This window comes from Ambystoma mexicanum, chromosome 2p (genome assembly GCF_040938575.1).
Source record: "Ambystoma mexicanum isolate Mex_15411 chromosome 2p, UKY_AmexF1_1, whole genome shotgun sequence".
Lineage (NCBI taxonomy): Eukaryota > Metazoa > Chordata > Amphibia > Caudata > Ambystomatidae > Ambystoma > Ambystoma mexicanum.
This window is the reverse complement of record NC_090923.1, coordinates 1,145,196,770-1,145,224,672: the sequence shown is the minus strand read 5'-3', so window position 1 is coordinate 1,145,224,672 and position 27,903 is coordinate 1,145,196,770. Positions and strand designations below refer to the sequence as shown.

The window sequence follows — 27,903 nt, the reverse complement described above, 5'->3', positions numbered from 1 at the left end:
CTTGGAGTAGGACAAGTGACTTGTTGGTCCCACCAGTCTTGGGGAGGAAGGCACCTCGCAGAGGTCTGTCGATGTGAAGGTCTACGTTTGCGGCACAATGCGGATGTCTGCAGTAGTCCTCTGGCATCCCTTGTTCAAAATCTTCAGATCCCTTCGGGTCCAGTGTTCTACTTCATTCCTGGGTCCCGTACATGCCCTTAGATCCAGGAAATGGGCCTGGAAACCCTAGCTTCCAATAAGAACACACTGCAATATTCAGAATTGTAGGCAGCTGTCCAATAGTAGCCAGCCTCCCGGAATCTGCCTAGTGTTAGGGAGATTTTTCATTTGTGTGCTTCATCCCCCTCTCCTAGTGAGACCCCCAGCACTTTTTGCTGGACTTCTGGACCATTTTCTTTTAATCCTGAATGAGTGGGGCCTTTTCCACTCATTCATTCTTATGGGCTCTGTCTTTTGGAAATCTATTCTTTGCAAATCTACCTGTACTATGAACTCTGGTTGCTCCATAGCTCTTAAAGGCATCTGCGTTTAATTACTACAGCACACAGCTCCTTACGAGCAGTGTTGCTGGGAACTCCTTGGATCCCCCTGATTCTCTTCCTATATCCTTAAGTAAACTACAGTCATTAAGGATTGAGCGATACTTAGTATCTCTCCCAAAACTGTACAGTCAGAGATTGGAACACACCACCTGCAGTGGAGTGCAAAAAGGATACTTAGTATTCACCCTTCTCTCTGCACCTGTGACATTTTAGTCATATAGACAATCACATAGTTGTGGCAGTGGATCTGTTCTACCAACTGTTGTGTATTTTTGATACTGCAGGCTATGTCCATGGCCTCCGTAGTGCACAATAGGGACACCCAAGTACCAATTTAGGGCCTCCCTTCTTTATTCGCCATTGCTAGCGTGGTTGTTCTTTGTTAGCCTTTCTCCTACTATTTTGGGAGGGGGCGGTCTTTGTGTGTGCATTTTACCTTTGGCAGGAACCAGTAGGCATCTTCGCCTAGGATCCAGAGTTTCTGGGCAGGCAGGAAGTGGGAGAAGAGTCTTCCACCGCCCTGTCCTTTGTCTGCCAGAGTGCCTGAATAGGACCAACACCCACAGGGGGTCTGGCTGTACTGCTTGGACAGCCAAATGCCCATTTCTGTAAAATGCTGAGAGAGATTGCAGAGGAGTGTGTGATGGAACTGTATAAAAGCGGAGGCTTCTGGAGTGTAAAGCAAGTCGACCACTGGAAACAGAAGTAACTGAAGAAGACCAGAGACGCCTGAAGCCCATTTGCAAGACCATGAAGCGACCACTGCTCTCCAGACCGTGTTTTCTATGCGAAAGAGGAGCTCCGAAGAGGACACCTCCTTCCCTCTGGCTGGTGGGAACAACCAGTGCCACGACAAACTTTGAAACGAGCCCTCTCCCGAGGTCCTAGGAGTTTCCAGAGCTATGGAAACAATACCAGGAGACCTGCTGCCCATTGAGAGTGCATTGTTGTGCAAAAGCTGAATCCGTCCAAATCTGTGCCGAGCCCGTAACGACACTCGAGATCCGATGAAAAATAGCCCAAACCTCTCACAAGAGTGTGGGACTGCAGGAAGTGAAGAAGATTGACCGGGCGATCCGAGTCCTTTGTTGGTGCTGTTGAAAAGGCGACAAAACTGCAGAGTGAACTAAGAAGTTGCTGAAAGTCGTTGTTAGGCAGAGTTTGTATGCATTACCCTTTGGGACCACTACACACAACTAAGTCTACAGGTGTAAGCAAACCAACCTTTGGTATAAATCTGTACTACACAGTTTTGGTAGTGTTGCTGAACAGCCAGGCTTATCTCAAGAGGGGAATGCGAGTAGTAATGATGTTACACAGAGGTCTACAATGACCGGTGTTCAAATAAGTTTCTTGGTAAAATACTTATTAATTTACTTCAAAGTCAGTTATAAAACATTCAATAGAAGGAGGCAAAATATATCACACAAATATACTTCAGTACTGTACACAGTTTGAGGCATTCAGAATACTTTGAAGGAGGAGCAAAAAGTCATAGGTTATCAGAACATAAAAAGAGACAATTATTCTAAGACAGTGCAAATACTGAGTTCACCAGAAGAGTCAATTCAATTGGCTAGGCCAAAGTCAATAAGCTAAAGTCTTGGACAGGATAAAGCAGTTCTGGTAAGTAAACGGTAAAGTCTCTGCAAAAGTTCTCAGACGTGGTTTGTAAAAAAGAATCATATGTTGGGTCACAAGCTGATTAGGCCTGCAAGTTGCAAAAGTTTCAAGCACTTTCACCGCGAGAGGTAAGTTCTCTCAGTCACATTTCACAGTACCTTACAATGAAGAAAAAGATGCAGCTGATGACTTCTGTTCCTGGCAGTTCCGGCAGATCTCTGTGTTCCTGGGCCTCAGTCATGGGGACAAGAGGGTGGACGTCGGGGGACTCCTGCAATGCACTGGGACAGTCAAAGGCTGGCAACTGGCAATCTTCATTTCTGGTGGTTGTGAGTAAAGCACACAAACTGGTGTCCCACTCCCTGGTTCTATGGTTTCCTGCAGCACTCTGAGGAAATTCAATCAGCTCCGAGATAAGGTGTCCAGGTGGCTTACTTTTCGAGTTGATTGGTCCCACCAACTCAAAGGGAGAAGTCGTCCTTGAAGGGGCTTCTCTGTCGATGTGAACTTGACGATTCGGACCTGCAGCAGAGCTTCACCGGGCAAACCAACAGTCCAGGAGGTGCAGTAGCCGTCCTCTTCAAGCTCTTCTTCGGTTCCTTCGTTCCAGTGGTCGACTGCCTTCCAAGCCAAGAGACTCACCTTTTATTCAGTTCTCTCCCATTCATTCCAGCCTAGCTGTCACTCATCCAGCAGGTTGGCTGTACTTGCTGGACAGTAAGCCAGCCAATCACCAAAGAGCACATTTGGGTCTCCTAGGAGACTAAGCACAGGGAGTTTCGGGCACCTCCCTCCTTTCCTCCTGTCAGAGGCGGTCTTCAGTCTTGAAGCCCGCCAAAGGCGAATGAACAAAGATACCAAACCGGATCGGTTTAAACAAAGGGGGCTCAGACGCCATGTTGAAAAACATGGCTCCCGTGATTTAACGCTACCGGAGCTACGAATAGTTTGCAGTCGGGAAATATCAAGGTAGTTCGTTGTAAAACCACTGCCACCAGCCATTCTGAGAGGAAAGGGTAGCATTTGACTGCTACATGAGTATCTAGACATAGGGGATACCAAGTAACCCCCTCCAGGACTCTATTGTAAGATAGGCTGTGCTGGGTCGAGGAATTTAAAATGACTACTAAAGTAAATTTCACTTTACTTACTCTGGGAAACAGTAGTTAATCCCATAGAAGGTATTTAAATCTTGGGAAAACCTGAAAGGCTTATCTGTGTCACTGCACTGAGGGTGCTATATGATAAACGAACAAGAGGATGCCTATGGAGTGGGTTAGACTCCATAACCAAAGAAAACACAAGGGTAAAACACAATCAAAATACATGAGTGGGGAAAGGTCACACTCTCCAGGTAAAAAACAGTCCGCAAAATCCAGCAAAGTTGCTGGGGGTCTCTAAGGTGAAGGGAATTAGCACATTTTTGAGAATTCTCCCTAACAGTCGTGCAACAGGTCATCCCTCGACACTGCTGCATAGAGACACTGTCCATTGTCCTGCCTTTCATCACCAGACCAAGGAATCCGGAGGTCGGGTCCAGAGCTGCCACATCGCAAAGGACCCCACAAAAACACTTTCTTCAATGTAAAGTGGGGAAAAAGGTATTGCCCGATTCTAAACAGTCGCTCCAGAGCGTTTGAGTGCACGTAGGGGTGTCCAGGGCAAACCCCTCTTACCTCTGACCCAAGCTGCAGCTTGTGTCCCCCTCGAGTCTGTTTTTATGGTACCCTTTGTTAGTTGCTAACTTGCTGCTTCAATATCTTTAGACACTGGAAGAAATCTGCAGGACATCTTCATTATTCGATGTTTGCCAAGACTTCAAGCCCTCTCCGAACTGCCTTTAGTTAGGGTTGAGTTTTTAGACTTTAAAGACTTGCCAGGCGAAGAAACCATCTCTAGAACCTTTAACTAAGATCATGTTGCACCAACTACTTATTTTCCTCCCTTTAAGTGAATTTCCTATATGTGTTTGCAGAGTAAATGCAATACTGTGTTACCTGTAAAAAACGCATGAGTGCGCAACTACCGATAATACGATAACCTTGCCTTTTCCCTTTCGAACATTGCTACAATTGTAACCGTAACACAAAAGTGAAAGTGCCCTTTGAAGTGTATTATCTATTATTCCTAAGTGTTCTACCGTAAACGTCTTAAGTATTTAACGTGCTGCTGATGTAAATAAAATAAATACACCTAAGTACTTCTTTGCTGTGCCTGTCTAACAAAGGACAGGCCATCTTGAACAGGGCTTAAAAACAGGAAGGGGGGGGGGCGTTTGAGTATATGGGCCCCTTTTATTATTGTGATTTGTGATTGCCAAGCAGTGCAACAATGCATCACAAAAACAAGCAAAAAAGTAATGATTGTCACTAGCCCGAAAAGTATGAAAAATGCACCTAGACCACAGATAAGGGGATACAAAGGGCCCCCTACAGCACTCCAAGGAAGATGGTTGGTTATACAAAAAGTAAAACACTAGTTATAAGAGAGGGAGAGGACTACTCTTATTTGTGGGCTTAGGAACTCACCCGTGAACCCAACAATGTAAAAAGGGACCCTTGGGATCCCTGGCAGCACACCACCTAAGATGGGGGTACTGCAATAGGAAAGTATGGAGCAAAACTAAGGAGAGAGATCACCCCTTCGCTTGAAACTTGTTACGAAGTGTCCAGTGATCCCAGAACAAAAGTAAATGCAGGAGAAAAGTGAAATAAAAAGTCACTCAGCTTCAAAGTTTCAATGAAAACAATCCCAATGAGTCCAGAAGAAAGAACAGGACGGAGGGGTAAGATTTGCAAAAAGAGAATCTCCCCAACAAGGGGCCTTGTCCACTGGAGCAAGGACCCAGCCTGCAGGCATGTGGTGGTAGTGGCAGTGTAGAGAGGAGCCAGTGCCAGCTGGATCAAACGCAGTGGGTCCTGTGGTCACTGCCAGCACAAAGGTCGAAGCAGCAGACACTGGTGCCTTAGTCAAAAACATTAAGCATTGTATGCAAAAATTTCTTCCACTGCTCCGGGGTGCAGGATTGACTGGGGAATGGCACCTGAGGCCTAGGAGCTGAATCCTCTGGGGAGGATCTGGAGTGGTCACTCTGCTTTTTTGAGGACACAGGAGATGCCTTAAGGAATCACTCGGTGAGCGGGACTTCTTACTGTGCTGCTTTTTTCTTCTTGTCCTTGCGGACCAGAGTTCATTCATCCATCCATTCTTCAGACTCCCTCCTGAGCTCTGCGCCAGTAAACCTGAGGAGCCTGTGACAGGAGGTGAAAGGTGTTAAGGAGAATTATCAGAAATTTGCGAATTCCCTCCACCTTACAGACCCCCAGCAACTTTGCTGGATTTTGAGGACTTGATATTTTTTTTAAATCTGGAGAGTGTGAGACCCTTTTTGCCACTCTCTCATGTTTTTAATGTGGTTTTGAACTCTGTTTCTCTTATGGTTGTGGAGTCTGACAAACTCCATAGGCATCTTTTACATTGTGTTACACAGCACCTCTGGTGCAGTGGCACAGGGAAGTTATGTTAGCGGTACTTGTATAGCGCACTGTCACCAACGGAATTGGTCCCCAGGCGCTCTGGCGGATCTGTAAAGAGGAAGGGTGAGGGTAGGGTTAGTCGGGAGGAGGGGAGAAGGAGAGTGGGAGAAGTGGTGTGCTGTTGGCAGCTTAAGCTCGGTATACACCGAGTGCTGGGCTTTGGTGCTAGTATCGGATCGGATGAAGACCTCGACTGCTATGGGTGAAGATTGTGTTGTTGATGCAGTGTGGTGAAGTGCGTGCGGATTGCTGGAAGAGAGATGGTTGTGTTGTTTTGTGTGGGTTTAAGTATGCAGAAGATTGAGGGTTGGGTTAGTGGGGTCTGTATCCTGGTTCAGGTACTTATGATTCCATTAGAGTTGTAGAACTGTGGGTTCGGATGCTGCTGGTTCCTCATGGGCCAACTCGATTTGTTGGTGTTGCGCTGATCCAACTATATCCTATTGAGTATAATTTGGATTGGTGGGTGCATCTGAACCTAATCTTCAGGTGTGGGACTAGGTGGGTGGTATCTATTCTCAGATGATCTAGTGTGACCCTGGTTGGTTAAGGCTTTGAATGGTTCAGGGTTGGGGTCATGTTGAAGTGTTGTCCTAGTGGTTCCGTCTTGGTGAGCGTGTGTATTCAGACGTTCATATCCTTTTGTCCTGACTGGTTCTTTGTTTTCCGTGGGGTGAACTTCCTTGGGACTGTTTAGTTGTAGTTTTGTGTGGTGGGGCATTGTGCTTCCTGCTTTGTATTGGTGGACATTGTGTAGTGATGAAACATTCTGTTTCTCACTAGTTGCATTGGGGACCGTGATGCAGTGCTTCCTTTCCCTCTCTATGTTTTGTTCTTAGGGCTGTTGGGGAAGGTCATAGTTAAGGTCATGGTCCTCTTGATGATTCGGGCTAGTCTTTCTGTCTTAGTTTGCTATGTTTACTGTCTTTGGTTGTATTTCGACTGTCTCCCGTTAGGCCGCTAGGTCCTTTAGTATGCCGTGGGATATTTACCTCAGCTTTTCCCATTGATTGATCGGTGTGTATCGCGTTCGCGCTACGATCATTGATGTTTTTAGTTATGTCAGTTCCTGTGTGGCCAGTCTTTCTAGTTATGACGTGAAGAGCCAGGTTTTGAGTAATTTCCTGAATAATAGGCAGTGTCTTGTGTTACGTATGTACTTTGGAAGGTCGTTCCAGGTTTTCGGGGCTTGGTGAGAGAAGGAGGCTCCTCAAAGTTCTTTTGTAGTATGGCTTCGGTTGCAGGCGGATGTCCATGCTCGATCTGAGCGTTCTTGCTGGTTGATGTAGGCGCAGTTTGTCTCTTAGGAACTCGGCGCCTTCGTTGTGTACTGCTCTGTGTGTAATGCACATTGTTTAGAATTTTATTCGTTGTTTTATTGGTAGCCAATGTAGTGTTTTCAGCACTGGTGCAGTGTGTTCTCTTCGGGGTAGTTTCAGAAGTAGTCTGGCTGCCGCGTTTTTGAATGCGTTGTAGTTTCTTTAGGAGTCGTTCAGGCATACCTAGGTATAGGCTGTTGGCGTAGTCTACTTTGGACATGACAAGGGCGATGATGGTGGTCGTTTTGTTGGCAAACGTTAAGAACGGTAAGATTTTCTATGCTGCTCGCAGGAGAAAGAAGCATTCTTTCAGATTTCCCAAAGGTTTGAATACCTTCTCTTGGATAAACTACTGTTTACAAGAACAGTAAAGTGAAATTGACTTTACTTACATTTGTAGCTTTCTAGACCCAGCACACACTATCTTAGAATAGGGTGCTGGAGGGGTTACCTAGTATCCCCCCCTTTGTCTAGCTTCTCATGTAACATTTTTTGTGTTAGCTTTGCCTCACTGAATGGCTGGCGGCAGCGGTTTCATTTGAACTACTGTGATGTGCATTTACTGCGGGCTGCATTCGCAACTGCAGTAAAGAAATGGCCCTCCTTCAGATTTACTCTGAGCGCCAAACCAGGTTTGTTCCCATTGTTCGCTTTGCTGTTGGGGGTATTCACAAGTGAAGCCTGCCTCTGGCTCCAGGGTGTCTGGGTTGGCCAGGAAGTGAGGGAGGTGCCCGAAACTCCCTGTGCTTAGTCTCCTAGGAGATCCAAATGCACTCTGTGGGGATCGCCCGACCGACTGTCCGGCAAGGACAGCCACCCTGCTGGGTGACTGACAGGTCGGCTGGAATGAATCGGAGAGAACTGAATAAAAGGCGAGGCTTTTGGCTTGGAAGGCAGAGTCGACCACTGGACGAAGGAACTGAAGAAGAACTTGAAGAGGACGCCTGCTGCAACTCCTGGACCGTTGGTTTGCCCAGTGAAGCCCTGCTGCTGTGCTTAAACTCCAAATTCGTATCGACAGAGAAGCCCCTGTAAGGACGACTTCTTCCCTTGAGTTGGTGGGACCAATGAACTCCAAAGTAAGCCACCTGGACATTCTCTCAGAGCTGGTTGTATTTCCAGAGAGTTGCTGCTGGAGAGGAACACCAGATTGTGTGAGTTGCTTTTAAGTTGGCCAAGTGCTCCAGTAAGATCCTCCGGACTCCGAGGAAGCGGGACTGACCAAGTCTGAGACCCCCTCAACAGAGTGTGGGACCCCCGAAGCAAGAGAAGTCCATCTCGACAGCCAGAAACCGCTGTGTTTCTATTTGCAGTAGTCCCGAGGAGCTGAAACACCGAAGTGCCACTTGTTTGAAAGATTGCCGGTTGCGAGCAGTGACTGTCCCATTGCAGAGCAGCAGTCCCCAGAAGTCCGCCCTCTTGTCCCCCACGACTGAGGCCCAGGAACAGTGAGACCTGCAGAGCTGCACAGGAACAGGAGTCATCTGCTGCATCTTTTTCTTCAACACAAAGGTACTGTAAAGTCTGACAGAATGTACCTCTCATTGTAGAGTTGCTTGCATCTTCTACTACTCAAGTCTAATCAGCTTGTGGCCCTACATTTGATTCTTCTTTTCTTCAAAGACTTCTAAAACATTGTGCAAAGACTTATCTACTTACCTATCAGAAGTGCTTCAACCTATATAAGACTTTTGCCCATTGACTTTGGCCTAGCCTATTATACTGAATGACTCTGCTTAGGGGATCCAAAAGTATTTGCCTGCTTAAGAATATTTGTGGTCTCTTGATCTAATAACCTTTTCCTTTTACCAACATCTAATAGTATTCTAAATACCAACAGTAAGATATTAATGTCCCCAGCACCCTAGCTATTGACGTCAGGTTGTGTCTGTGGGCCATCCCAAAAGTGTCTTTACTGATTTAGAAACTTAGAGTGTACACTATTGAAGTGTATTTGTGTGTTGCTTTTTATATTGCTCCCTTCTGAAGAAGGCTTAATCTAACTGACTGATAAATTAATAAGTGTTTATTCAAGAAACCTTGTGTGTAAGAGTTTACTGTGAATCTCTAACTCCCCGACAGCTCACATTGACCCCTCTTGAGATAAGCCTGGCTGCTCAATCACGCTACCAACTTGTGTAGTGCAGACTTATACCAAAGGTTGGGTTTCCCATTACCTGTAGTCAGAGTTGTTGTAGTGCACCCCAAGGGTACTGCATACAGGCTTTGCCTAACAAAAGGTTTGGCTGTAAACCCCCCTCAACGCTCTCCCCCCAGGGCCTTTGGATGCATTGATTGGTGTGAACCAAAGTCCTGTAGGTCATAGCCCTCCCCAGACAAGAGAGAAATCCTATGGGTGTCCAAGACAGACATATCTCCTGCAGTCTGAAACGGCTTAAAGCCTGGGGGCCTTCGAAGGGTTGGCCACAATGCAAAGAACTAGTTAGGCTGAAAGGATTTCTGGAGGATTACCAAGTGCGTAGAAAAAAGTAACTGCAGTCACGGGCATGGTTGCGCCATATTTACTGTCACACGACCAGCATGGGACGCATAACTGTGCAAAGTAGAGCTGGCACTGATCCGCACTGAGGCCCCTGGTGACAAAAACATTTCCAAAGTGGGCTGGCCCCAGAGGTCGAATATCAGATGAGGAATATGAGAACCAGAGCTTTGAACTTGCTTAAATTGTTTAAAAAAAAATCAGCAGCAGCTTCTTGATGCCACAACCCTCCAGCAAGTAGGTAAAACTGATATCTTCCATGAAAACCCTAACAGAATCAAGTATCGGAACAGGGTCTCCAACGGATATCCCATACACACATGGGCTGGCCTACGTCAGCCAGCCAATCACAAAAAGGGTCTTGAAACAAAGGTTTTTGTAGCCAGCCAATCCGGTTGGCCCCACATACTGCCAAAAACAACAAGGGTCAACCCCACAGTATGTGCAACGGCTAGGTCTCAGGCCAGGGTCTGGTATAATCCTGCCCAAACCCCTTTAGAGGTTGCAGGGCAGGGATCAAAGGGAGCACCTATGGGAAATGGCAAGGTTACAGTTCAAGTTCATTCACAAGAAAAGAGCACAAAAAACAATCACTTGGAAAAAACTCCATCTGATGCAATGCGAAAATCAATATCAAGAGCTTCTGAAACACAAAATAAAGCAGCACGACTTGCCGACCAGAGGACAGGAGCAACATTCTCCAGGGCACATGAGACACCACTCGATCAGGACACGAGCAACGCCGGGTACCCAAGCTAGTGGTATATATAAAAAAAAAAGGGCTGCAACGACGGAGGGACTTAAGTCCCTCTCACTGTTAAGGAGCTTTTCTAAAGTCCACCTAAGGTATGGCTTTATAAAAACGGAACCCTTGTTTACAGAGCTCCAACTTCTAGTATAGGCCTGTGCCACTTAAGGTAATGGTAGCTAGTGCAGAGCAACCAGACATATCTTAGAAAGGAGATGTGAGCTGCAGTTTAGTACAAAAAACTAAGAATATACATACACCCAAATAAACACTTACACACTTGCAGTTCTAATACGTTATTTATTTTATATATACACAAGGCAAAGATAAATCTTCAGATAGGTAATGTCAAGACTAGTAAACACAACAGAACATCAAGGTAGCAATTCAAAGATAAGTAAAATCACTGTTATAATTACTATTAACGTTCTGTTGAAGGAATAAAATTAATGTACACCACCAAGATTAGCAGGTAAGCACTTCAAGACTTGCAATACTTTTCAGTGGCCTTAAGGCTTTAGCAGTCCATGCCCATCTAGGTACGAGTTCTTCAAAATCAGATTCGAGGGATAAGCAGGTAAGGCACACTGTAGAAAAGTCTGAGTTCCAGAGGATTCTTCAATTTACAAGCAACAAACTTTAGTTGGTTAAAAAGCGTTAAGGGGGACTGGTCACCAGGGGGCGCACGGATGGAAACCTCCTTCGTGTGAGCTCCGTACAAGGGTCCGTTAAAGTGGACTGAGCCCCCACCACGAGACCGCCCCCAACTTGGTAACCACTCGAACGACTGCAGAAGATACCTGGTCTCCCCCCCCCCCCTAAGAAAAGACCTGACAGAAATTGGTGCCGTTTTAGCCAAGATATCCGCAGCTGAAACCCCAGCAACCGTCTGTACAGTGGGCCCACAGAGCAGATACGCACCGTCACGCTGCAAATGGAGCCCAACACGGACGGAGTGTGTGACTCACACCCTGCAGCGGCGACACCGCCTTACGGCCCCACACCAACTGCCTCGACCCTGCGAGGTATGTGCATCAGACACTTGGGCCATCGTCTGCAAGCATTGAGAACCGTCTGAGCCCGAACGCAAACATGTTGAGGCCCGCGGAACAACAAGGCCAACGGAACCACCTCATGCATATCAGGACCCGTACCTGTGCCACCTCCGCACCAGTCTTGAGCACTGAGGAGCCCACGGGGATGCCACCGGAGATCAGGTAACGGCAGCCCCCCCCCCCCTCCATCAAAAGTTGCGACCATCACTGAGGCGGCGTGACTGGTTCACGCAAGTAAAAAGCCCCTCTTCATTGCCTCTCTGCCTGATGGGCTCTCTCCGCTGGGTCCCTTCATCCCGCCCGCGCAACCCGATATCACCAGTGTGTGGGCCTCTAGTGTTGACCCTCCAGCGTGCCGCTCACCGACTGTCAGGATTCCATGGTACATTTCTAGAGTTTCTAAGGTTCACAACCTTAAAAGAGTTAGAATTCCCAGGTAAATTCATAGATTTCTTTTACTCACAGTTAATTAAGAAATCATCATTTAGCACAAAAAACCTTTTGGATGTAGTTTTCATTGGAAGTGTGATGTTTGGGTTATGTTTGGATTAGAAACTGAACGTGTAAATATTCCTTAATGTTAAATTCAGAAATCACTTTCTTCCCCAAAGCAAGATGGAGAGTCTTTTCTGCAGCAATGATTTGTGTACATAGTTTATGAGGTCATTTGGAATGTTGCTCAGAGTTCTAAACTGCCTTTCATTTTAGTAGCCTTAGTGGCAGGTTGCAGTTTCCTTAGCTCCAGTGATTTATTTTAAAGTGTACTTAATTTTTTTTTATTTATTTATTTATTTAAAGTGCATATTGGTTAATTAAAACCTTATACACTAACAAAATTAATTACATCGAAAACAAAGAACATACATTAATTTCATATTATCCATACATAAGAAGGGAATATCTCACATCAAATCATGTAAATCATACAAGCAGAATATCACATTTTAAAATAAGATTACAGGTTTTAAAAAGAAATTGCTCGCTTCCAGATATAAAAGGCTGCCCCAATAAAAACCTTAATTTCACCGTCATAAATTACTGACCAAAATTGATTAGATTCAATCATTTGGAGGTCACCGACTAAATTTGAGTATCCTTTATAATACCATTCCTTTAATTTAGTACACATAGTTAAAATGTGTCTTACTGTCTCCACCTCTAATTTACAATGCCTGCACAGTCTTTCAGCACGGGGTATATTTGCCCAAGCCCCAGTGATTTCATAACATGGGAGAGTATTCATACGTAACTGTAAGATAAATCTCCTCAAAGTCCTATTACCCGTATTTAACAAATATTGTTTCGGAGTGGCTGGTTTAAGACCTTGAAGAGCATACATTGTGTATCGGGGGATATTATATAAAAAGGACTGATTTTCACACAAATCCCAGATACATGCTTTTTCTTTGAGATTTTTCAGGATGCGTACTATGTTGTCCTTCTCCGGTAGCTCATTAAAACCTAAAATTTTAAGAAAGACTAGTACTGTATTCTGTAAACTAACCATGTAGGGATTCTTAAACCTACCTTCGCTCTTATTTCGTCCTATGAGACCAAGAAGGCTTTCTTTCCCCTCTTTCCCCAATATTATTTTAAAATAGAGTTTACAACATCCTATTTTCCACCACGTGGAAAGGGAAATTATCCCCAACTCGCATCTTATTGCTTGTATAGGCACAGCTTTGGGCAACCCAATAACTGGTCTCCAAAGCTTCCCTTCGAGTTGGTCTAATTTACCCAAATATTTATTTTCTACAGTTTCTATAGCGTACATAATTCCTGGGATAATACAACTCTTATATATTTCTAAGAAACCTTCAATGGACTGTCCACCCTTACTAGCCATGTATTTCCTTATCACATTCCATTTTTTCAAAATTTTTAAATTAACTGCCTCTTGGAAAAAATTAATACATGGTTTACTCAGGATGGGCATCCCCAAATAGGGATAGGCATCAACAACTTCTAATTTAATATTATTAATATGCCATCTGGAAATAAGCCTTTTCTTTTCCTGTTTAGTAACTCCGAATGCCATAATTTTTGTTTTATTTATATTAATATTAAGGTTTTTGGCCTCCGAGTAAGCAGATAAACCATTCAACAATCTTTGCAGTCCTATCGGAGTTTTATCCATAAGGATAGTATCATCTGCATATGTAAGTCCACATATTGGTTTCCCAGCCACAATAGGTGGGAAGGTGTTTAAGGTCTTAAAGCTCTCCCACATATCTAATACATATAGATTATACAGTATCGGAGAGGTAACACAACCCTGCTTAAGACAGATGTTAGTTCTAATGTCAGATGACAACATTCTTCCTTTACCCAAGCAGACAGTCACCGTACTATCCCTATACATTTCTTCCAAAAAATGAAGGATTTTTGGGCAAATCTTTTTCGCTCTCAATTTCTCCCACAAAAGTCCCCTATTAACACAGTCAAAAGCTTTTGAATAGTCTATGAAACATACATATAGTTTTTCCCCCTTGTCCTTTGAGTTGGCTATGATGTAATTCAGCATGGTCAAGTTATCCAGGGTGCTATATCCCTTTCGAAATCCCGTTTGTTGAATAGAGAGTAAACAATTTTCCTCTATCCAATTATTTAAGATGTTTACTAACAAGGAGCAAAAAATCTTGCAACTACTATCCGCCATTGCTAAAAGTCTATAATTATCCGGCAGTTTTCGGTCCGCTTTTTTAAAAATAGGGACGACAATAGCTTTCCTCCAACTTTCTGGTATAATACCTGTTCCCCATATACTCGTGAATAGTTGTAGAAAGATACCTGCCCATTTCTTAGGGTTTTGTTTTATAGCAATGTTAGCCAACCCATCCGGCCCTGGGGCACGAGAAGAATTCATTTTTGAGATCACTTTAAGAATATCAACAATATCAAAGGGGATATTAGTCATACCCCATGGGTTTAGGCTAGTATTAGCTGATATGTGACTAGTCTTGAAAAAGAGGTTAGTAATATATTGTTTCCAAACCTCCTGGCTGACATCATTAATTTCCCTATTATCTTCATCCATTAAAAATTGGCGGTATAGATACCAAAATTTTTTTGAATCATGAGTTTTACATAACTTATATATACATCTCCAATTTGCGTTGTTGGTATTATATTTATAATCCTTTATCCAATTTTTATAATGTGTCTTTATATTGCTTATTCTTTTACTTCTCCCTTTATCATCTAAGTCACATATCTGCTTAAGTTCCCGAATATCACGTTTCATCTCTTTTTTCCTATCATAGATTGCTTGATCGAACTTATGTTTGTGATTTTTCCCCTTTGAACTTTTCAGAATGACATTACTGTTTGTACGACGTATCATACCCAGCAGATTGGTAATAGAATTGAGTCCATTACAAGCTATGTCATAACCATCTATGACTAAACGATCAAACAGACCATTAAAGGAGGCTAGGTTTCTATCAGACCAAGTAATCCTATTTCCACTAGCTGAAAATTGGATATTCATCTCCTCACCCACTCCCCATCTTTGGGTTCCTGGATCACAGTTAAATTTACCCCGAAGTGGTACATGATCACTTAGCTGGATATCTACATGTTCGAACGAGATGTTTGTACGTCTTTGATTTTTATTAGCGAACATGTAGTCAAGTCTATAAGAAACCTTTCCATTAGACCAGGTTTTCCCATCCCCTGTACCTATATTAGTTTCCAAGTATGTAAGCCCCAAGTCAAGCATCAAGTTCATCCATCGACAGCCTAAAAGGGTCTGCTGATTTTTTTCCCCCAACCCCTAGACAATCCTGTAATTCTATAGATGTAAGTATAGCGGTTTCCTCCCACAGTTCTTTACACCTATTCATATCCTTTGCGGCTATATTACAATGGGCATTAAAATCTCCCACTATACAAATATCAGAATCAGGAGATTCCAGAGTCCAACTATCAAGGGTTAGGTTGAGATACTCCCCAATCTCCGGAAAATTGACCCCATCAGGTTGAGAATAGATATTTATAAGTAGAAGTTTCCTTGTATGGCTTCCTCCATCTATAGATACACACATGACATTCCGGAGACTTCCATGTTTCACATATGGTTTACAATTAAAATGATTTTTTATCCCTATACAGAGCCCTCCATATGGGCGACCCTTCTCGGCAAATTTTTGCCATATATTATATCCATCCAATAAGATTTCCCCAGTAATCCAAGTTTCTTGAAGGGCAAAAATGTCACTCTCCAAGAGTAGTTTTATACCATCCTTATGTAGAAGGGAATTAAAACCCCTACAGTTCCAAGAGAGAAGGGTATATTCTTTGGTGCATACCTCGTCTCAATTTGAGCATGGGGTATTTCCTTCCAAAATGTTTGTGTCCTTTAAATTACTTCCAGATGCAATACATGTTTGAGGATACCCCTCCAAACTCTTATTTACTGTACTGATATTTTTATATGGGGGAGAGTTGCATATCACAATTTCATATTCATTCCCCCATATTCCATTGGAGTTTTCACGTATAAGGTCAACAAACACAGCAGATCTAAATCGGGCTATAACCCAGTTTTCCCAACTGCCAATTTCTGGTAGTATAATAGATTCAATGTCCCCTGTATCAATGTTTTGTAACTGCGGTATGGATGACAATTTAGTCAATAACCATGCCCGGTTTAGAAAGGGGCTTTCATCTGTAGTATCTCTTTCTATAATCTTTATGGTTTTTCCCACTGGAAACAGAGGCTCTTCATTCGTTCCAACTATGTTAGCCATGCCAATTTTATAATTACTATGCATGACCAAACGCTCCATCTCCCTAATATATGTTTCCTGTTCTGTTTTAGTAAGAGTCATATCATTACTATTCCAAGGTATTGTAACATATTTAAAAGTATTTCCCATAAGTGCCCTATCCTTGGGTCCAGATTCCTCCAGCTCCTGCTTATTTCCTTTTAACCAGGCCTGTAAACCCCAGTTTTTAGTTTTCCTTTTTTTGCCTAAGTCCAATTTCTGCCGATGTTCAATAATTTCAAAGTGGTTCCCCACCTCTACACATTCAGAGTCTGGAGAAGCTGTATCCGCAAGGGCCAACGTGTTCTTTTTAATCTTTTTTGTAGTTATGACTTTAGCCATCGCCACCCTTTTCCGAGTGGGCCTTCTATTTTTCTTTTTACGCCTAGTGCGTCTCTTCAAACCTTGGGATACTGTTACTACAGCAACACTCTCATTCAGGGTTATTTCTTCTAGTGTGTTAACCCTAGAATTGGGCAACTCTTGTGGGGGTAGGTTAGACTGGGCTTGTTCTTTCTTACTTTCATTTTCAGCCACTAAGACCAATTTGCTCAAATCTCCAAGATCATCACTTATTTCCATAGGATACTTCCCCCCCCCCCAAATTCTTTTACCCCAATCTCAAGGGATCTAGTATTATCTATATTCTGTTGTACCATTACCTTAATATCCCTTTGTTCTTTAAGCAACTTAGTACAAATGGTCATTAAAACATCCATCATAGTGGTGAGTGCATCGAATTTTTCTCCAACCTCAAGGGGGTTTTCATTAATCCCACTCATATCTCTATTAAGAGAATTATTAAATGAATTCTCTGTAGGATTCCATGACACCTCTTCCTCGTTACCGATATCTTCTTCTTGTGCAAATTTGGTCAAGTCTGGAGTGTCGGATAGATTAAATCCAATAATATTATTCATTTCAGTATCCTCCACTGCAGAAATGTTATGATCCTTATCTATTCCCATGGATTGGCGCCTCAGATTATGCACTAATGTTAATAAAGAATTATTATCAATCATTGAACTGTTAGAGGGGAGAGGAAGGGGTTGTTCAGTATCAGGTACCAATACTTTTTCTTTAAAAAAGCTAAGTATTTTCGGTTGACCAGGTACATCTTTAGTCTCACTTGTGAGTTTTTTCTTTTCTCCCTTCCTATTATTTTTTCCTTTCCCCCCTTTCTTAGTTGCTATTGTTATATTGGTTGTTGGTGTACTTTGTTTGCCTTTTTTTGACCTAAGATTATGAGTACATGGGCTTGGGGCCATAATAATAGAGGGTACAGAAAGTCTATACGGCACCGCCTTCTAGCCTAGCAAACAGTAGGTCAATTTAGAGTTTCACTGGTCTATAAAATCAAGCTAAATATAAAAAATTAATTTTTAAAAAGCAAGCAATTTGAAACTCGTATAATATAACAAGATCAGTTTTAAAACAAGAATAGCTATTTACCACAACTGCCAAGCAGATAGAACACCAATCAGTCAGTAAGGAGATACAGATGCAATGTTCCACAAAACCACCTTATATGGGAGCGCCTGGCAGTGTAGAGAGCATACTTTAAACCGACTCTCCCCCCACCAGGTGGTTATCTCACAGTATGTTTAGAATTTGATTATATGCACCAGATCCAGGCCGCCTGGTTAAGAAGAGAACTATTACTGACTGTTTCAACCTTGAAACTTGCGTCCCCGGCGCGCCGAACAGCCGCAGAACAGTCGGCGCCCTTTACACCTATCGGGCTTAACGCCGCGAGGGTGGCTGTCTCGTAGTGAAGAGGCGATCAGGGAGTCACGTGATCGTGACGTGCTTGTCCCCAGCCCCGCCTCCTCCGGGAAGCAACGGGCTCTTAGGCACCAGCAAGAGCGTTAACCAGCTCGCAGTGCTGGCAGAAGTGATCAGGAGCCGCCGTTAAGGTGTGAGCATATAATAATGTGCAGCAAAGGTACTTAATTCTTAGTAATCCTTTAAGAAGATTTTAGAATTTCCATTACATTTGATTCGAAGTTCAATTGAAGCAAATCCAAGAAGCTGTGAAAGCTGTGAAGATTTGTACAGATGAAGCAAGCTAAGTTTATTTAATCTTCAAAGTCTATCGCCAAGGATTTTCAATTCAAATTTAACTTTAGGAAAGAAAAAGACAGTGAAATCTAATGTTAACCTTTATTTTTGATTGAAGTAGTTCTGAGTTAATTTTTGAATTTCCATTGTTGCACATAATTTTTGAATCAGAGTTTATTTTTGGCGCGTGTAATAATTACTAACAAGGCGCGCGTAATATATTGAGACTCTCGTGTTCGTTAGTTTCTAATTTAATATACGCTTGCTAGCAGTTTCAAGCGCGAGCGTTTCTTTTTGTTTTCAGTACTTCGCATTGCGCGTCTAAGAAGTTAGAAAAAGGAACCCTACGAACTTCGTACGCGTGTGCATGCGTCGTGACGTTTTTCCAGGAAGCGAGCGTATTCGCAGGACAATAGCATTGCGTACGTGAAGCGTTGTGACGTTGCTTCAAGAAGCGATCGTTTCTTCAGGACTATTGTCTAAGTTAAGCGTCGTGACGTCTGAATCCTTTCAGGAAGCAAACGGTTCGCGGAACTTGTATCATCGGAATCGATCTTTTTGGAGTCAACATATTTTGGCATTGGATGATTATTTCGAGTTGTGCAAACTCGATTTTTACAACAGACTTCTTTCTGATTAGTATTTATTTACAAGTTTATTTTTAAGTAAAATATTCTTTTGTGTAAATAAAGGTTGAATTCACATAAGTCAGCTAAATACTAAACCAAGACATTTCCTAAAGAAAATATTCCACAGTAAAAGAAGACAGACAATTACAGAATTCAATTCTTCAACTACAAACTGAATAAGCCTATCGGCATCAGAGCATAGGCTACAGGTACAACAAGGAGAGTGGTAGAATTATAGTAATATCAGCTAGAGAGGATTTATTATTAATATATACATATATATATTTGTTTCTTAGATTTCACAGACACTGAGGCCTGAGGCGTTTATCCAGCTCCAGAAAACTCCAGTGCCAGCCAGTGAAGATCTGTCTTTTGTTGTTTTCTCCTCCATTCCCCTTTCCCCTTGGGTTTGCCAGCTAGGTAGTTATCTGTTGAAAGACTGTTTGGCAGGCAGACTTGGGGGGTCTGGTGGGCCAGCATCACTCCTGCAGGAATATTCAAGACTGGACCTGACACCGGCACTGGGATGCCCTCGTCAGCCCTCAAAGTAACAGGCCGCAATCACTGTGGGCGCGTGAGTTCAGGATCCCCCGCGGCCCCCCATGATTGGCAATCATGCTACCAGCATAGGATCACCAAGATAATGGCGTGATCAAGGCACATCTGGCAACAAGCAGCCTCCCTTCCAAGTAGTGCCCCGCACCCCGTGGCCTACGCGCCCTGACTTACGGCGAATCATCTGAGGTCCTAAATACACTCTAGAAGTTCCAAGCCAACAGATATTGGCACGTAGATCCTACACCCAACGACAAGGCTACCATATCTGGCACCGCTTATTAGCTTTATCGGGCCCCTCTATCCTGCAGCCACTCTGGAAACACCTGCCTACAGAGACTCCAACGCAGAAGCCTATGTGCAAATGATCATTAAGGAGGCCACCAGCACAGGTACCTGTGGCGACCAGGCAATCCTAAGGGACTACAATAAGTCATTCAATGACGCATGACGCCGACAAGCTGAACCCTGCCATCGATCAACTATTATAATCCTGAGAATCGGACCCAGACAGCACCCAAGAGGATCTCAATGAACCTTAGCCCAAACTAACAGATCGAGGGTTGGGCCCCTGCGGTGCAGTGTGTGTGCCCTCCTCAGATTCAACACATACTACTGATCACGGCTCTCTGATCACAGTCACTTTCCACAGCTCATCGGGACCCACACTCTACCGCACAAGAGTCAAATCCCTGCTGAAAATACCCAGATAATACAGTTGGGTGACTCAGGCGACATCAAAAGTCCCTCATTCCTGGAATCAGTCTGGGGTCATCCTAGCTTACCCTTTGGTGAAAGTGAAACAATTGACCCTAATCCTTACACAAATACGCCATTGAGGTTCTTCCCGGAGAGCACTACGCAGAGGTTTGGAAATGCACCTCTCAGCAGATGGCACCTCGCATGGTCACCCAGTGACGCTCTCATATTGCCACATGGTCTACGCCCCCAACAGGATTGCCAACTGATACACTGGGCACACCTGAGTGACACACAGAGATCGAGAGACCAATACCCGGCCCCACTTTTCCCCACGTAACGGCGCACTATGGAGGAAATAGAACATCTCCTCGGAAGTCATGACAGGAATGTGCCCATCACACGCTGTAGGGGACCACCCATCATAACGCTTCAGACCTGCTGTCCATGGACATTAAGGGAAAGTGAGCAATATACAAGTTCTCTCCGCTCCACGACTCACTACCCACCCAGTGTCACAAACAAGGAGTCGACAGGGCCCAAGGCAGCGCAACCAAGGCGGACGTTGCCGACCTGCTCACCGAAATGAGAAGCATGCGTGCCGATATCTGAAGCAAGATAGACAAAATTACACATAGAATAAACAAGATGGAAGAGAGGCTGGAAGAAGTTGAACACAACCAAACCTCCTTGAACACTCTGGCGACCCAAATGGACCAGCAACTCAGAGATCGAAAACAAGGAGGAGGAAATCCGATTAAAGATAGACTATCTCGAAAACAGGGAGCGCCGAAAAAAAACATACGCATATTTGGTATTCTGGAGAAGGAAGGTGAAACCGAATTGGACCTAAAAAGAATTTGATGCTAAATGCCCAGAGAATACTTTATTGCCACCAGGAAATCCCTACTAGCATTACTATAGCAAAACAAAAGCCCAGGGTTCCTAGATCCTTACTTCATCTCAGAAAGGACAACGCAGGGGTGGGCCTGCCAGACTTAGAACTATACTATAGGGCAGCCCAATTACGTGCACTAATTCCACACCTTAGACAGCAGACAGACATTCAATGGATAGGAGACAATTATCACCTCTGCCCATTTATTGTGGGAGAATGGCTCAGGGTCCCTGGGCCCAAATTACAGAACAGAATTAAGAACCACCCCATCCTTGGAACAATATGGGCAGTGTGGACACCAAACAAAGGGATGAGGGGGGTCAGAACCTGGCCTTACCCCTTAGGACATCTATGGGTTCCAGGGATCCGAGACGCTATCCCAGACCCGGGGAGCTTCCAATCATGGTATGAGGCTGGGTTCGAAAGGGCAGGACAACAGTGGAGAAATAAGACCTTCATCAACATCCAAGAACTCAAAGAAGCACTCTGTATAGGCCCACTCTCTGTGTTTCAATACTTGAAATTGAAAGGAGTCATGACACGGGAGATCTGGAAAGATCAGTTGCAGAAGGACCTCACCCCGTTCGAAAAAATACTTGACACGTGCACAAGCTCCGAAGGCCTCATAAGTGCGATGTATACGGCACTAGTAGAGGTTCACACGGCTCCCTCAGTCACGCTGAAGAGCAAATGGGAGGTAGAAAAGCGAAATCATCCATATCTTGTCAGTACAAACTGCATGCCATTAAATTATTGTATAGATGGCAGTATGACCCCTGCTCAAGTTGGCCAAGATGTATCAACATGTGAGCCCATACTGCTGGAGGGGTTGTGGGCGGAAAGAAGACAACTGGCATATTTGGTGGTAATGCAAGGCGGTGCAAGCATACTGCGACAAGGTACTCAGTTGGATTAAAGAGTTAGATGTGTAGGAGAGGGAGAAACAGCCGTTGCTTTTATTTGATCTGATTGAAACGGAAGAGGTGATCATTAAGGTACCTAAAATGATTCAAGGCCTATTGGTGGCCGCGAGGGCATGTCTCACGACAGTTTGGAAAAGGGCAACCCTCCCTACTAAAACTGAAAGGATAGGAGTCTCTCGGAACATATGCAGAATGGACAACCTGACTGCTCCCCTCCATGGGGATCGTACTTCTGTTGATAATGAATGGTCAGAATTCCGTGCCAAGTATATCGTATGAAGGAATGTGTACGTGATATGACAAAATACAATAGGTATTCAGTTGGCCGGTTCACAATGCCTGCAAAGAGTCATAATGTGCTAATGTGTGCCTTTGCCTATCGTAATGGTTCTACAAAAGACTCCAGCGCGAAATACTGGAGCCTCTTGACCTTGCCTACGGACATATGGGAAGGGGTGGGAGGTGGGAATTTGGGGATAGAAACTAATAAAAATATTGAGAAAATTATATATTTTATGGTTGATATGTAATATGATCAATGGCCTTTTATTCTTCATGCCAGGTTTTAATAAAAATGCTTGTATTTGAATATGGACGTGTCCATCTGAAAAACCAATAAAACTAAAATTGAAAAATAAAATAAAAGCGTTAAGCGACCTTGTAGACAGCTGCTTGAAAGCACACAAGCGTTTGGGTTGGGTGAACGCCCAAACACTGGAATCAGCACTCCAGCATCAAAGGAGCGACGGAACCACTCAAGGTCAGTATTACTAAGAGTCTCACAGTACCTTAGGAGTGATCAGAAAGATGTTAATGTTAAAGGCTATTTATACCGCACACTATCACCACCTGAGTGGTCCCCTGGCGCTCTGGCGGTTCTGAAAGAAAGGAGAAGTAGGGGGGAGTTAGTGGGGATGAGCTGGAGAAGTGCAAGAGAGCAGTGATGTGCTGTTGGCGGCCTCAGCCCAGAATTCCGTTGGCTGGGATTGGGGTGTTGTACTGTCGGAGGGCTTCGTGTGCGGGTCTATGAGTGCTCTGTTTTGTTGTTGCAGTGTGATGAAGTTTGCGCAGATTGCTGTGTTGTAAGTTTGTGGTTGTTTGGTTAGAATTTGAGCGGTGTATGCAGAGGGTGAAGTTGTTAGTGGGTTGGTTAGTTGGCATTCAAGGCTTGAAGTGAGGCGCAAATTCCATATTTCTAATCAGGTGGGGTGTTATGCGTCTCTGTGTCTATGTCCAGCTTGGGGGCTTTATCACACTCGTGGTCCCTTTCCAGTATGGTATCCGTTCATATGCATAACCTTGCCCAGGTTCGGGAACCGGCTGCCTATGTGGCCCCTGTTTGTATGCGGGGCGGGCCAGCGTTCGTGCATCTCTTGCAGTCTAGCCCAGAACGCATTCCTAATCTAGTAGGAGGATCAGCATTAGTAGGCCCGGGTTTACTCCCTCCAAGTGTTGAGGCCTGCTCGGCATTCATCATTTTATTCGGTTGCTCATTCAAGTTATAGCTTCCACCCCCTTTGGTATGTAGAAATGCTAACGATTGCACTTATGTCTTTGGGCGGAGTCTGCTTGCATTCACCACTCTTTGGTCCATGCCCCTGCCAATATCTATAGCTTAATTAGTGTGGCAAGTGCTAATGTTCACCCAACTTTATAGAAGTTGGATCTATTGTAGCATTTATCCAGCGGGTGAAGGTTGTTCACTTGGAGTTGGCTAGGGACGCTGGATTCTGTCCTTATGGGCGTCGCCTCTTGTTGTACTAAGAGTTTCTTTACTCGGTTCTAGATGTTGTCATTGTCGTCCTAGATTAGTTAGCTGGGAATTGGCTAGGGACGTTGGATTCTGTCCTTATGGATGTCATTTGTGTCCTATTCGACAGTGTTCTCTCTTTTCTAGTAGGAGTTTCTTTATTTGGTTTTAGATGTCATTGTCGTCCTATATTTGTCATCCTTTCCATCGTGTTACTCGTTCGGTGGTTTTGGTTATTTAGTTTGCATCTGTGATGTTGAAGAGCCAGATTTTTATTAATCTCCTGAATTGTAAGTGGTCTGTGATGTTTGATTTCTTTTGGATGTCGTTCCAGGTTTTTCCTGCTAAGTGGGAGAATGAGGTGCCCCCAAGTTTTTTCTTGAGGTATGGTTTTGTTTCCAGATGGATTTTGTTGCTTGATCTGAGGAGTCACGTTGGCTTGTAGATTGTTAGTTTCTTTTGAAGGAATTCATCTCCTTGTCCGCTGATTGCCCGGTGAGTTATGCACATTGTTTTGAAGGTGATGCGATGTTTGACTGGTAGCCAGTGCAGTGTTTTTAGGGCTGGAGTGAAGTGGTGCCTTCTGGATAGTTTGAGGAGGAGTCTGGCTGCTGCGTTTTGGATTCGTTGTAGTTTTCTCAGGAGGTATTCTGGTATTCCGAGATAGAGGCCGTTTGCATCGTCGATTCTTGACATGATTTGGGCGACGATTGTGAGTGTTTTGTGGGTGGAGAGGAAATGTAAGATTGTTCTTGCCGTGTGAAGTAGGAAGAAGCATTTCTTAATTATTGCATTGATTTGTGATCCTAAGGTTAGGGTGTCGTCTATCAGGACTCCCCGATTTTTACTACCTTAGATGGAGTTGGTGTGGTTCCCATTTCTGTTGGCCATGGAATATAGGTGGTGGTGTCTTTATTTTTGGATATAATCATGACTTCTGTCGTTCCTGGGTTGATTTTCAAATTGTTGGCATTCATCCAATTAAAGACTTCTTTTAGACACTCAATTAGGGTTGAGTGATCAGCTTGATTGTCTTCAATTTTGTAGATGATTTGAGTGTCATCTGCGCAGTTGTAGCATGTAATGTATTTTTTGAAGATTCTGATTAATGCAGTTTGGTAGATGTTGAAGTACAGTGGTGATAGTGAGGACCCTTGCGGTACTTAAGTCATTGACTTGTAGTGTGGATTTGAAGGGTTTTAACCAAACGGTTTCAATTCTGTCTGCTAGGAAAGATTTAGTCCAGAGTAGTGCAGTGTGTTATGCCTATGTCTTCTAGTCTTTTGGTTAGAGTGGCATGGCTAACTGTGTCAAAGGCTACGGTAAGGTCGAGTAGAATCAGGGCAGAGGTTGTGTCGGAGTCTGCGTTTTGATGAAGCCTTTGCAATGCAGCAGCTGCAGACCCAGTCTGCTGTTCCTTGGTCATGGCGATAAGTGGGCGTGGAGGACTCTGGAAAGAATTTTGCAGCAGCAGTCTAGCTAAAGGACCCCCAGTAAAGGCTTTTTGTACTCCAATGCAGATCAGTGGTTTTGGCACCTTTTCTCAGACACCAAGGACAAGCGGTTACTGCCTCGTCGATTCTCCTCGCTTGCTCGGTCCTCCACTCTGGTGAGGGGACTTTGAGAGGGGCTGGCGGGGGTCTTGCCTCTGAAGGTTCGGAAGGCGCCCACCAAAGTTTCGGGAGGATTTGTTTGAGGCAAGACAGTGCACCCCAAAGTGGTCGCAAATACCCTGGTATTGGTGTTCTGCAGCTCAGGAAGGTCGCAGAACGTTGAGAGATGGCCCAAATTAAAGGTTGTCTTTGGATTGATTATGCCCACCAGTCCAAGGGAGGAAGTCGTTCTCTTCGGAGCTTCCCTGTCGATTTGAACACGGGGTCAGGACATAAGTGGTCATTCCAGCAGGCTTCTCCAGTCACTTGAAGGTGCTGCAGTGTCTCTGTTGGTAGTCTTCTTTGGATCTTTATTTAGTTCCAGTGGTCGACAGTCTGTGCACCAGGAATTCTGCCTTTTTATCCAGGAACCCAGCCAATCAGCACTCATGCCACATTCACATTTTGTGGGGTGGCTGTTCTTTGAGGACAGCCAGCCTCCCAGTTGGAATTGGTTCCAGGCAGGCATGCTAGAAAAAGTCCAGCAGAGTTTCAGGACCCTCCCCTGTCCTCTCAGACACTCAGGAGCCTTGACAGGTTTCATAAAGGATTCCTGCCGAGGACAAAAGTCAAACCAGGATCTTCCCCACCCAGCACAGCAAAAGAAGGATCAAAAAAGGACAAGTAAGCAAGAAATGGTGAAAAAAAGAAAATATAGCCATAATTTTGGGTCAATGGTGATCCTTCTGTGCATTACTGCAGCTGTATGTACAGCCTGCGAGTGAAAATTACACAAAAGTCGGTTGAACATGTTCACTGCCATCAACCATTCAGGTATGCTTTTCACTGTAACAGAAATGTTACAGGAGCAGTGAGAAAGGGGATACAGTGCAGCCCCACAGCGCTCCACATAAGGTGTTATGTACTGACCTTACAAAAGAAAAAGAAAAGATAAAAAGTATCCCCCTCTCCTTGGGAACATGCGTTCACACAAGGAAAATAAAAAGGGAAGCCCAAAGGGCTCCCAGCAACACTGCACAAAAGGTACTGTGTGTTGCAAAAGTACATTACAGATGCCTTAGAAAAGATGGAGGAAAGCTAAAGTATGAAAGTAATGAACAAGGGTTCCCATAATCGAAGCAAAAGGAGTGAGTTGGAAAAATGCCCCCACTCACTCAGGATGACAGTAAAAAAATCCCAGGAGTACAGCAAAATGTGTTGGGGATTGCACAGATGAAGGGAATTAGGCATAACAATGAAAACTCTCCCTAACACTGACCATACCAGGAGGTCAAAGATCCTAAAAATACAAGAGGAAAGAAAAAAAAAAAAAGAGTTTAGGGGTCCCTAAAAACACTGCAGAATCAGCAAAAACAAGATGCTGCCCTAATGGTCTTGCTCCCTCGTATCTTTTCTTCCATGATGTCTTTCTATACTTTTAATTGTACTCTTCCTCTTCTCTTTTCCCAGGTGATCCCTTGCCCTCCCTGTGCCCCAATTTGTTTTTGCTTCTGGCTCCCAGCTATGTTGTATTTCTATTCTTCTGTCTTTTGTTTCCTCTTTAAAAACTCATCTTCTTACTACTTCCCGAAAGTAAAGGTAACTTCATGCTGCTGCTTCATTTCATTACTTCTTATAACGTTGCTCTTATTGTAAGCCTTTTGATATAGCTCTTTGGCGAAAGTGCTATATAAATCCAAACAAAAAAAGAACAGTGCACAAGGTACTAATGGATGTTTTGTTGTTTTAGGGCTTTGGACCCAATCGTCTATTATTGGGAACTGCAACCAACCAGAACACTAATACAGGCATAAACACGAGCCAGGTAATGGGCAGCTTAGAAATTCTGAGATGTAAAGAAAATAAACAACTCTGAAGCAAGTTTTTTCTGTGCATGCAGCAAAAAAAGGAATTGCCCATCTCCCTGCATATGGATGTGCTATTGATTTTTGGATCAAGCTAGTCTAATTTCTTGTGGCGGCTGTAATGGGTTTTTGGAACTTAAGGTTTCATACTTTTTGCAAATTAGAAAGTATTTGTTGCTGTGGGCAGATTTAACAGGTACAGTGCTCGAATACTCCGCAAAAGTATGTTTGCGGTACAGAATATGTGTCAACAATAATAACTGTCTTTGGGCAAGAAAGCACTCCTTTTAAGTCCAAGCTGGGGAGGATAATGGGTATTCGTGACCCAACAGGACCATCTGAAAGGAATGTTGCTGCCCCAATAAGACCACCCCAAAGTGTAAAAGATATCTACTGTACACAGCATGGTGCCACCCTGTAAAGTGCAATACCACAAACAGTCACACGCCGTTGCTTAACACATTTTCAACCTCAAACTCACCTTCAAATCCTCAGAAAGGTCACTGTAGTCAATCTCGATCTGAGCTTCCTTGGCATGCACAGTGGTGCTGGCGGTGGTGGTCTTCTGGGAGCTGCTACTTACAGACTCATTTTCTTGGGATCCCTAAGGAACAGGTAATGGAAGTTTAAAAAAGAAGATGGAATAACCTGTAGGAGAATACATGACTGAGGACAACAACATCAACACAGCTACTCTCACTGTTATGGTAGTTGGCAAGGGATAGATTATCCTGCGCCCCCTCCTCTCTTTCCCCATCCCCATCTATCGAGTACCTTGGATGTGTGTTCAAGTACCTGCGAGAGGGATACAAATATACAACTTTCTGGAAGGACCAGGA

General features: G+C 44.0%; 1 protein-coding gene across 1 annotated transcript in view; it reads right to left on the bottom strand.

Annotated features, from left to right (window-relative positions):
* Positions 1 to 27,903, bottom strand: part of SMC1A (structural maintenance of chromosomes 1A) — a 642,162-nt gene that overhangs the window by 149,120 nt on the left and 465,139 nt on the right. The window contains exon 19 of the mRNA XM_069645240.1: positions 27,546 to 27,668. Coding sequence (XP_069501341.1) covers positions 27,546 to 27,668 — 123 coding nt within the window. The remainder of the gene's footprint in view (positions 1 to 27,545; positions 27,669 to 27,903) is intronic.